The sequence below is a fragment of the Larimichthys crocea genome, chromosome XIX (genome assembly GCF_000972845.2).
Source record: "Larimichthys crocea isolate SSNF chromosome XIX, L_crocea_2.0, whole genome shotgun sequence".
NCBI lineage: Eukaryota > Metazoa > Chordata > Actinopteri > Sciaenidae > Larimichthys > Larimichthys crocea.
Window position 1 is genome coordinate 1296110 of NC_040029.1, and position 12263 is coordinate 1308372.

Here is a 12263-nt window from a genome sequence, read left to right on the forward strand (position 1 = left end):
AGACATGACCAACAATTATTTCATACATTTATTGAGAATTTTTTTCTTTCATATTGACTTGAAAATGTTTACAGAAACTGTACCGAGCAGACGCATAGCAATGGAGTCAAAGGCCATGTCCATTGAATGCAAAACAGAATTCCATAGAAATGATGCAAATATCAATGCAATACACATACATATGTTTTTTCTTTTCATACAAATTAGAGATTACAAAAACATAAATGAGATCTTTTCATATGCCCTGAAGCAGCGCTGAAAATACAGAATGAGTACAATGACATTTCAGCACGCCTGTACAGTGCTAGGCCCCGACAACTCTAATGCTTGCTGACATAAAGAAACACAATGCGTGCACTCTCACTCGCGCACGCACGCAGACACACACACACACACACACACTCGCAGTCAGTCATTTGAACATCAAGGGATGAGACAAGGAGAAGCAGAAATAATATCCAGCGTGCTTCTGAGGGGTTTGGTTTTTTTTTTTCTTTTTTTCTTTTTTAGACTAGTTTCTGATTTCCAACAGAGTTCAAAGCAGAATCTGGTCTTTCTAGTGTTTCTGGTCTTTCAGTCACATACAGACAAGCTAAACACAGAGTCCACAGTGAGGTCAGGTGATAGTGGTACAGTGATTGCGTCGTCCACTGTAACAGATCCCTCCTTAGATTAGATTCTGGTGATTGTAGTGTTTAAAAGACCCGGGAGTTTGAGCCATTCCTGGTGTAATTGTGCAAGCAGAGGAGTTCCATGAAAACCCACTTTTCCAGTCAGCTGGGATTGATTGTTAATGTTTGTCCCCCCCCCTAAAAATAGTCCAGAGGAGAAGGAAAGAAGAGGATTGTCATCCATTTTCTCCTCCTGTCAGGGGGTGATAGTGTGTGGTGGATTGTTTACAAAACGATTGTGACTATTCATAAGTGCAACAGAGATTAACATATCAAAATAATGACAGGATAAAACAATGACCAAAGTAATGGAAGCAATAAAAACATCGAAAGCATCTAAAAGCTACATCCTATTGCACAATTAAAAATTATGATACAAAAAAATGGATACATAGTCAAAAAAGACAAAAATTGGTATTGTATACAAATCAAGGGAGTAAAAAAAAAAAAGTTAAAGTAGTTTGTTCCGTCTTTTAAGACCGTCAATTCTTTTCAGAGCCTACTCTCGAACATCGCTTGATACAGCAGAGTGTGAGAAAGAGAAGGCTCAAAGTGTTGATTGTTTTTCTTCGCCTTTTTAAGTTTAGAGACCACTTTCTTTGTCATGGTCGCAACAGACAGGACTTCTAAACACTGATTTTAAATTGTTTCAAAGTGCACATTGAAAGAAAAATAAAGAAATCCGTTCAAAACATTGCTACGCTCATGAGGATGAAACATGAAACAAACCGACAGAAGGGAGATTAAGGAAACGCAGAAACAGAAGCGGATGAGAATGCTGCATAGCTGGATTCCATTTAAAGCAATGCCATCATCAGAAAGACACACGGGAGCGAGACAGACCTAATTACTGTACATGATCAGACTTGACTGTTTGTTCACAAGACACTCCATAGCTTCCTCTTGCTGATTCAGACCAGAGAGCTCAACAGAAAGAAACCAAACGCTCTCTGGTTATTTTTTTGTTTTTTTTGTTTTCAGTCTTGTCAGAGGGTCTGAGTTCACACATGCGTGTCGCTGGGCTCGCTGGCCAAGCTTCCCCCCCGCAGGTAGATAGCTGAACTGGACTTGGGCCTGTTCTGGCTGTGACCTTGACCGCGGGAGGACCCGTTGTTGTTCACCTCTGGGCCCCTGGTGTCTGTGGAGATGACCCATGTTGTGGGTCGCCACTTCTTGAGGGAGTAAGGAGTTTTGACGCGCTTCTTGATCTTTTCTCCGGTTCCCCCCAAGGCTCCGTCAGGCTGTACCAAGCCCTCCCCTGGAAAACAGGAAGGAACCGTATCTGATCAGTATCATGTTTTATACCAGTGTACCTGAAACATAATCAATCGCAGTGTCTGAGAGGTAGCTATGTGTTCTTGGAAATGTCACTTGAGCATTACTATTTAATAAAGTTCAAAAGTGAAGATGCAGAGGTTGAGACACCCTGACCTTTCTTAGTCATTCTCCAAAAACATCTCCGAAGTATTCTACGAAAAACTACAGTGTGTATATCTTCTTTCTCAGAGAGCTCCATTGTTGTCCATAAACTATTAAAAACACATCAGTGAGTCAAGTTTATTTTGACTCAACCCGACATACTCGACCATCCTGCTGCCAGAAATATTCACTAGAGTACAAATGTGAATTTATCTGCTGCTAAAAATAGTCTTAATTCCTCCTGTTGAGTAACTTGACATGAAAACTACCCTGTGTGAGGTGTAGGTGTGTAAAATCACCTAGTGAGGCCAGGTCTTGTGTTGTGAAAGACAGGTCAAGTGAGTTGGGTCTCTCAGGCCTGCGGGCTCTGGGCTGCCTGAGCAGGGCCTCCCCTCTCATGGTGACCGGAGCTTCCCCCTGGCGGTCGCCAATGCCAGATCCCGACCCCGAGGTTTCCCCTGGGGGCCCGGTGGTTTCTCTGCTTCCTCCCTCACCACTTCCCTCCTCCTCTGCTCCATCACTCTCTCCTCCGCTCTCTCCGTCCCCTTGGCCATGGCCGGTGTTGGTGTTGCTGTTGTTGTTGTTGGTGTTTGGTCGAGCTGAGCGGAGAGCAGCGACACTCGAGGACGCGTCTCTCGGATCAGGCTGCTCTCGCTCACGACTTAGAAGTGGCTCGTGTTCGTCTGGGCTGGCTGTGATGACGCCGAGGCTAAGGCGGCCATCATCTGACCTCAGGGCTCCAGACCCGTTCTGAGTTATGCTGGACCCTCCGAAACCTGTTGCCCCACCTGTAGCAAGGGACGAGATCCCAGTGCTGGCATGACCATTAACAGCGCCATTAACGCTACCGTTGACATGCGTGTCTCGTAGGACAGGTGTGTTGTTTGTGCCTGTGCCCCGATGAGCCTCTACAGCTGTGTTCGTGCCCATTACTGCACCAATGTTCATCTTTGTTCCCTCCACCTGCCTCAGGTTGGACTTCCCTGAGCGTCCAAACTTGAACCTGAGCGAAGACGATGACGACTCCTTCTTGGTGGGCTTGGTGCGCAGGGGCAAGCTGGACGGCCTCTTGGGCAAGTTCTGCTGCTTGGGCAGGGGGAATATGGTGGTGGGCATGGGGGCAGCAGGGTCTGACGCGCCTGAGGCCTCAGTGGCCATCTTGATGAGGGGGTAAAGGAGGCTGGAGCTGCCAGGGCTCAGTGGATCAGGAGAGCAGAACTGCTTCTGTGAATGCTCCATCAGGTTCTCGTCTGAACTCTCCTTCAGGTTCTTGTCCACTTCTTTCGGGTCAAGTTTGGTGGTTTCCAGGTCTTCCTGGGTGAGGTGGAGGCAGACTGGGACCGTGGCGACCCCTACAGGTCCCTCAGACTCAGAGATAATAGTGGTGGTTGTAGTGGAGGCTGAGGGGCTGCCTCTCAGGCCCATGCTGGTGCTGCTACCCTCTGGGCTGGGTAGGCGGGCGTTGGCTTGCTGCTGGCGCTCCTGGTTTATGGAGTTCCGGTTTCTCTCACCGGTCCCAGCCCCAGCTCGACCACTCACAGAGCTAGTGGTGTCAGCCTGCGTGTTCTTAGCCACACCCTCGTGCTCTTCAATGTAGGTGGAGGGATGGTCTGTGTACGGGCCAGACTTTGGCGTCATACGATTTCTGGCAGAAAACATAAATAAAACGTTAAATACAACACTTGAGACAAATAGCACGATTACAGAAGTGTTTCTGTGTTTCTGCGTACCTCTCATTGTGCAGGGTGGTGGACATGGGGTTGAGTGTAGGGCTGACAGACTTGGAGCGGTCCCATATGAGGAGCAGTTCTGCCAGTCGTTCCTCGGCACACTGTGCTGTAAGGCGGGCCTCTGCATCCTGATCCCAACAGTCTTCCATCGTCTCTTTCAAAGAGCGAACCGCCTGCAGAAGACACAGTTTTAATATTCAACAATGTGGACAATGTACACACTGATTACAACATTAAAAAGAGTTGCTGGTTACTGCAGTTGTTCTTCCTTTGAATGCTGGCTGGAAAAGCCCTCATTTTCCAGAGTTCAGCCCAATCTAGTGTAAGTCTTCAGCAGTGTGTGTTTGTCAAATCAAGTGGCCATTTTCCAGAGTTTTTTGTTTTTGTGCCAATTTCCTCTTTGTAATGTCGTCACTCCACTGCAGCTCAGTGAGTAAACACAGCGCAAGGAAACAAAGAATAAACAAATTCAAAAGACCGTAAAATCGGAGGTTACGGTTATGTGGAACTCACATTCTTTTTTTAATACAAAACGAGGACTGTGGATTCCTGTCAGTAAAGACAGGAGGAATGATTACAGCCACCACAAACTGCATACAGGAATTTAAGCATTGTTTTAAGCTTGGAATCTTTAAGCTCAACAGAAACAGTGCCGCGTCGCCTGGCATGACCTAGTTGAAACACATGACCTATAACCACTATGTCCCGACTGTCACTCTCTAGGTGTTCCTCACATAACTATCGTAGTAGTGATATGTATCCCAAGCTGCTGACTATGTTTATTTCTGCTCATTGCAGTGTTATAATATGAAACCTGGCTCTGCTCTCACACACACAAACGTACCAAACTGTTCTCTTTCCAGGCCTCTGGGAATTTGGGCCGTTGCTTCTCCCTGGATACCAGGACCTGCATGTCTTCAAACGTCGGGTGGTTCCCTGCCTCCGCCTGAAAGGCCATCTGGTACTCTGGCACAGACTCTCCTAGAGGTAGGACAGGAAGAGAACGGATGTGACTTGGAAATATGTCATGTGGCAGAAATATTCTTTCAACTCATGAGTGTGCCTTCCGCAGTCATAGGAGGGGCTCATTCTTGTGTTTGTTTGCGATAATAATGGAATAAGAATCAGAACTGCGACATGCAGCTCATCTCATCATCTCAAACAGACTGCACTCAGTCCTTCTGTCTGTGTGTCTCACCAGGGAAAAGGTCGGTACATCTCATGAAGGTCTCCCAGTAGATCAGGCCCAGGGCGTACATATCCACCTGCTTCAGCGCCGACTCACAGTCCCTCAGGTTCACCGCCCCCTCCAGCACCTCTGGAGCCATGTAGCGGATAGTCCCCACCTGACAGATGGAGCAGGAACAACAGGAGGCGTGGGCGACCAGACAAGGTATGAGATGAAAGATGAGGCGAGAAAGGAGGAAGTAAAAAATAAGACAAAGAGTTAGACATTGCATTTCCACAGCAAACTTTATTTGCCTACTTTATCTTTGCTTGTTGCAAGTTAACTACATTAAATCATTAGAGCTTCATGGGTATACACAAGGACTTTGTTTTTATTTCTGCTTGTATAACAAAAAAATGGAAATGGGCAGATAAAACAAATATTTTAATTAAAAACTACATGAAAACCTGGGCTGTTAAATTAAATTCACTTCACTTCAATCCTCATGTTTTGCATTCTGAGCTCTGCTTCCTCCTGAACACTCACCTCACTTATAGCAGCATTTTCCTCCTCTCCGTGACGCGCCGGCCTGTTTCCTGTCAGCTTCATGGACAGGCCAAAATCGATGATGACACACGTGCCGTCAGCTTTGACAAGAACATTTCGGCTGTTCAGGTCTCTGTGGGAAACGGCGGGTTTGTACAAGTCTGGATGGAGGAGAAAGGAGAAGAGAGGGGAGGAGGGGTGGGATGGCAAAGAGAGGATCAGGAGAAGACACAGGACAAAAGAACTGGGCTAATTTACTTTTCATTAAAAATTTAAGCCCGCACAGCACTCCCAAAATTCTCACCATCCTAGATACAATGTACTGAGGCGGTTTTTGTGGTATTTGCAAATGAATGATAACATCCAGAAAATCCCCTCATATAGCCTTCCATTCCCCTCATTACTCATTGTTCAGGAAAGCAAGCTGCACTGTCAACAGACAGCTAAACCCTCTAATCTAATCTACAACAATGGGATTACGAGCATATCAGAGTAGCCTCTGCCTGCAGTATCTTTCTGTCCAGCAGAGGGTGCAGTGAGGCAGAGGGCGGCTGAAAGTTGTGGCAGCCACCACAGTTATCTGCTGCCTGCTATTGATGTGCAGGAGGAGTGGGGGAGGATGACGACTGTATCAAAGCCTGTGAGACTGTGCTGTTAGCAAGTACACACAGAGCTGACAAACACCAGCCCTCTCTCTCTGCTGTCACTTCTCCACTCTGCCCATCACTTCAGACTTACAGTGGGACAGAGCGAAGGGAGGTGGACACCCCCGCTCGTCTCTGTCACGTGTGCAGAGAGAAAATGACTTCTATTCCTTCAGCGGTCTTCACGCACTACTGCGAGTGAATGTTCTTCTTCTTCACTTTTAAGTGTGTTTGATGTGTATCTGTGCTGATGAAGGGAAAATAGGAGGGACGAGTTCAACCGCTGAGGCTGAAGCTTGGTTCGGTTGTCACTTCTGCCTCCTAAGGCTGATTTTATCGAGCCACGGGGACAGTCACATGTAGTGTGAATCCCTATCCTGTCTCTCCGCCTGCCTTCCTTCCCCCTACTTTGTCCCTCTCTCCATTTTTTACCCGCTCTCTCTGAGGCTAGCTTGAGGCCAGTCTATAAATACCCTTGGCAGGGCGTGCACGCAGTGTGTACGTGTGTGTTTGTTAAAATGCAGGGACGCAAAGCGCTCCAAGCCAAACAGACGCACGTGGAGCTGCAGTGTGCAGGACGCAAGAAGGATCAAGCGCTGCACAGTTAGACAGGATAGAGGTAGAAATACACACATATACACACACAGAATATCTAAACTAGCCTGGCAACAAAGACAATAAGCTTTCCCATTTCCCACCACAATTCTTTGTTTGTGTTTCAGTAACAGATGGAAGCAGCAGCCTTGGAACTTGAGCCTCAGTAAACTGTGAGCAGTTATGTAATTAACTCTGTGTGTGTGTGCGTTCGTGTGCCCTCCAGCTCACCTCCTTTGAAGAGCTCAGTATGCAGGTACGCCAGGCCGCGGGTGACGGAGTGAGCGAGCCGGCAGCTACACACCCAATCGTTGGTCTGGACACTCAGGTAGCGATTCAGAGAGCCCTTAGGAGGAGACAGGGTGCGAGGAGTGAGGGACAAAGGAGGGATAAAAACAGATGGGGGAGGAATTTAGAAAAGGGAGATTGGACAGAGAAACATAGGACAGAGAATACAGATAAAAATCAATCACCAGCATCACTTTCATGATGTAGCAAGATAAAAAAAAAAACACTGACTTTAACGAACAAAGAGCAGCTCATGTCTGTGTTCAACCATACTTGTAGGGCCGGATGGGCCTGAGGAGCCCAACCTTGTTTTGGTGACACCCATTTGAAAGATGGATGAGTTAATAAAATGAATGAATGAAATAAGTATTAGCTCAGAGGGTTCCAGTAGAGGGCACACTTAGCCAGAAGGCAACAACAGGGCAAAGTGACAGTGATTAAGCTGGTCAACATGTGTAGCAGCAAAGCAGTCCTTTCCCTCCCCTGGGCAAAACACAAAAAAGGGCTGTTTTTTTAAAGCTGGCAAGGTCTTAGAGGTTGTCAAAGGATGCCTTTCCTCAGAGTGCTGAGCTTGGCTCACCTGAATCCCAAGCCCCCGATGTCTCGGAGTTATACTCAGCCCAGGTGATTCATGAGCCTAAACTAAAGTTAATCTCAGCATAACCATTGATTGATAAGGCCAGATATCGATATTTCTCTATTTTGCGATGAAAGCCTTCACCGTGCAGAAGATGAATAGCCATTGGCTGGCTGTCATTTGTTTAGTAATCTGCTGTGCGGGAGTTAACACAGCTGTCTGCGGCTCAGCATCTGCAGTTCTGATGTTTTCTGCTTATAAAGCACAACAACATCGCCTCCTATATCGTGCTGTGAATACGTGTTATGACTTACTGGAGCATAAAATATTCTCTGAGAGATTAAAGTGAAATTCTGTGAGGTTCTACCCTCTGTCGTGTGCGTGCATGCACACTCTCAAATCATCCGGCTCTGTGTAACTGGTATAAATAAAAAAAATATATGTATATGATTTATTATGCCACAGCTGCTTCACTTGCACTGGAACCAAAAATAATTATAACCATAAATTTTAAAATTCCATCCTCGAAAAGTCAAGACCGCAGAAATATTATCTTCACATTTATAACTTAGAAAAAATAATTTCTGTGTACTGTGACCTCGCCGTGGAGTGGGCGAGTGGAGCTTTACAATAACCCTGACCCAGAAAATGTTTTATCACCTCTCAATAAAAGCCTGGCAGTTTCCTAAAATAATGAGGTTTTTGCAGGATATAAAAATTCTGGCCTAAGAATTTAGTGTAAAGATGAAAATGTCTTATGAGGAGTATGAAGCTCCATGAAAATGTTTGCCAGAAATTATATTAGATATTATTAATTTCCTTCCTCAGTTATCTCCATCAGCTTTGATAATCCATTACAGGTCTTGGCCTGACGCACAAAACCCAACACACACACACACACACACACACACAATCTTTTCTCTCAAAATCAATCACAAGACAATTCGCGCATCCGCTACTAAAGAAAATTACATTAGATCTGTTCGTTTTAAATAAATTATCTCATCATTTACTTGAATACATTATGTGTCCCAGTCCCCTGTCCTGGCTTGCACTGTGTTTCCATGACAACATGTATTAGGATGCACAATGGGCTCCTTTCATAGGTTGGCTGGGGGTCAGCTGACTTGTAATTATGAGGCTGAGTGCTAGGACAGCAAACAATTTTAAGGTACACCCACGTTAATACTGAGGAGTTCTAAGAGGCTGCGTCCAGCTGTCAGTGCTGAGATGGACTGATGAAAAGACTTGATAGATGACTCTATCCCAATAAAGCACTAATGATGCAACTCCTCTGCAGTGAGGAAATAGTTCACACTATTTTGACATTAAATCCATTCTGTAATTATCTCTCTGCGGAGTATTTTTTACATTTATTTATTTATTTTTGTTGTTGGTGGTGGTGGTGGTGGTGGTGGTGGGGTCCGCCATTCCTGCGCTGGGTTCAGATTGCCTTCACGCGTAAGAGGGATTCACAGGAAATCGATGCCGCATGTAATCCAGCATTACTGTTTGTAATTCAATCTCACTGATATCTGCTTCACTGTTTACGGTTCAGTCTCCTACAGCCGTATCAGAGCTGGATTAAGTTTCTGCTAATGCCAGCCCAACAGTTTCTACTCCTGTTGCGTCATATCAAAAGCACTCAAATGCCTTGAATGGTGATGCAATCACAGGAAACACTGCGTATTTGTCAGCGAGGCTGGTGCTGACTGCGATCTTTCACAGGACGTGGTCATTTAGGTCATTTTGTTGTCAGCATATAAGTTTTGAGATATTACAGTACAATGAGCTGTTAGATAAAGCGCTTCACCTCCACAGCATGCTTTTACTGTGTGCTGCTGTTGTGTTAGGATAGGACATCATGCCGCGAGGGGAAAATTATTGACTTAACTTCTTTATTAAACGTGATTTTGTTTGGCTGCACTGTAAACGTATATCCCAGTTGCTCATGTGAGGTATTAAACTGTTTAAGTTACCACAGGTGCAACCAAAAACAAAGGGGTTGACATGTTCCCCTGCAAAAAAAACACCCCAAAACCATCAGAACCTCCTGTTCTACACACTACTTACATGTGGGTAGTAGTCCATGACCAGCAGGTACTCAGTGCGTCCCTCTGGGCCTGTCCGCTCGTCGGCAGCCACAAACCGAGCGATGTTGTCATGCTCCAGCAGCGGCAGTCGGTAGATGGAGCATTCATTGAGGAAGTTTTGGCGGTTGGCAGCAGTGAACACCTTCACAGCCACGGGTCGCTCATCCAGAGAGCCACAGTAGACAGCGCCGTATCTGCCACGCCCAATCAGCTGAAAGATGTAACGATGGTGGGACAGAAAAAAGAACTATTTATAGACTATTTATTTTGAGATTCAAGACCTTTAGCTCTCGTTTGTCTAAAAACAGTGTGATGATGTTTGTGCTGCTTTGAAATGTCACAGAAATAATGACAAATAATGACAGAAACAATCCTTGGCGAGGCAAAAAAAGGAAACGCATGAAGAGAGTAAAGAAGCAAATAAAGACAGCCAGGCAGGCAGAAGGGAGATAGAAAATAAAGTGAATTACAGGCGAACAGCAGGGTTAAACTATTAAAAATGGCCTAAAGTCAGCTCCAAATCATTGAATTAGCTTCCTGAATTAGCCAAAGCACCAGCATGCCATTAAGGCCAAAACATTGTGCTTTAAAAGTCATCTGCACAGGAGTAAGAAAGAGACTGAGAAGTGCATTCGTTTCTGGGTCCATGTTTGCTAAAAACGTTTATCTCTGGCTAGAAAATATACAGTGAAAGCAGTGGACGGTGTTTTGTCTGTGAGTAACACACACACACACATTTCTGCAAAGAGTCTGATGTGAAAGAAAATGTGCTTGCATTTGATAAGGCACAAGGACAGTGTTCTGAATTCAGCTCCTGTATGAAAAGGTAGCACTCTCTCACTCTGGTGTGAAAAGCACTAAATAAATGTCAGAAGAAGAGAAAAACATTATCGCATCTCGATAGTTGGATCATTACGTTCAGGACTGATGGCTGGCTGTCTTTCTGTCTCATCAACAAGCATCATTTTCTGAAACAGCTAACAGAGTTTTTGATTTTTATCTGTATTTCCTCCGTCTTCCAGTCAGCCACTGGTTTGTAATCTTTGTTCTGTAAGATAACTTGCAGAGACTTGAATCCTTTTTGACACAAACAACTTAAAGCTTGGTTCTGGTTATTTTAGCAATATGATGATTGTGCGATAAAGCAGCTCACAGCATGCATTTAAAATAAAAACTGCTGGTCAGATGACACAGTTAAAAAGAAATTCTGTCTTTCCCGTAATAAACTTCATTCTGACTATGGGTCTTGTTAACGTTTCACTCACTACCTCGGTTGTAGATTCAGGAAACACAACTCCGGCAAACGGTATGAGAAAAAACAGCGTGAACCTGCGAAAGCTTTTAATATCATGTAAATCATTCCAAACACTGACTCTGCCCTAAAGTAAGCACAGAAAATAGGATGGATTAGCTTCTTGTTTGCTAACCAACCGGCTTGTTTACCTGTGTGAGGCTGCTGATCTGTAGACTGTGCAACAGTCACTGTCACTTTTATAATCGAATCTTGAACCGTACAATATCAATTTGATAAAATTCAAATTGATGTCATGTGCAATAAATCCATGTTGATGCAAATACAAAGAAGCATATGAAAGCAGAGGCACAACATTAAGTCGTATCATCTGCGTCGCTCTAATGTCTGTAAGACTTGTCTTTTGTCCCATTTCTCCCTCCCCATAAGTTTTATGAAAAAAAGAAACAACAGTTTGTGGCTCTATTTAACACGCCTGCTGGAGAAAAACAACTGGAAGAGAAGGAGGCTGGCTGGACAGCACGGTCAGCTCTCCATACAGTTAGCAACAGTGCTAACCACAACTATTTTGTAAGCTGTGTTTACTACTGAAGCAGAAACAATAAGTAATAAATGTTTGTTGCCCATCGCGTCAGTTAATCCCTATGCCGTAAGCTCGAATAGCCAATAGAGGAAACTGCCGCTTCTCCTGCTTATGTTGGAACAAAAGTTATTATATAAATGTCAAGAACCGTTCCATTCTGCTTTCATCTAACAAATCAGCTCGTGAGTAGAACAACAATAGTGCATTGTTTCAGAAATGTATCTTTCAGTCACTATATCATCGGCCTGTACATGACTGGAGGATGATGACAAACTGAAAGATGGTTTCTCGAAGAAATTTCCTTTGTAAGTTCCAGCTGCCATCACACTGTCTCCTGCGGCTGGATTTATTTAAATCAGTCGCCGATTCGTTTCTCATGGTCGCCTTTTAATCCCTTCACCATGCTTATGTCATTGTGGCTGAATAGCATCCAGAATCCATTGACTTCCTATCACAATATGAGCCTTCCCACTTCCATATCAGATTTTCGGTATCCTGTGTCAGTGTAAGCAAAATCCTATTTTTGTGCGCCCTGACCTGTCACTTAATGCATCCTGCTGTGATCGGATGATAAAGGTCACATTGAAACGACAAATGTAACCGTAAACCTTGATGTATTTTGGGTGTATTTTTGCCTCTATGCCTTTGGTTTTTCCTTTCTCTCTCGAACTCGTTTCCCTCCCTCTTTCTCACACACA

General features: G+C 44.7%; 1 protein-coding gene and 1 long non-coding RNA gene across 2 annotated transcripts in view; one reads left to right on the top strand and one right to left on the bottom strand.

Moving 5' to 3' along the window:
- Positions 1–15: 15 nt before the first annotated feature.
- The window catches only part of LOC104926387 (bone morphogenetic protein receptor type-2), a 28988-nt gene continuing 16740 nt past the window's right edge, over positions 16–12263 (bottom strand). The window contains exons 6-13 of the mRNA XM_010740233.3: positions 9711–9941; positions 7004–7118; positions 5535–5695; positions 5019–5166; positions 4665–4801; positions 3821–3993; positions 2390–3735; positions 16–1929 (exon numbers count right to left, since the gene is read on the bottom strand). Coding sequence (XP_010738535.1) covers positions 1673–1929; positions 2390–3735; positions 3821–3993; positions 4665–4801; positions 5019–5166; positions 5535–5695; positions 7004–7118; positions 9711–9941 — 2568 coding nt within the window. The 3' untranslated portion in view covers positions 16–1672. The remainder of the gene's footprint in view (positions 1930–2389; positions 3736–3820; positions 3994–4664; positions 4802–5018; positions 5167–5534; positions 5696–7003; positions 7119–9710; positions 9942–12263) is intronic.
- LOC113748318 (uncharacterized) lies at positions 4691–6982 on the top strand. The gene is made up of 3 exons (XR_003464276.1): positions 4691–4807; positions 5022–5213; positions 6703–6982. It is a non-coding gene; the product is annotated as an uncharacterized LOC113748318 (long non-coding RNA).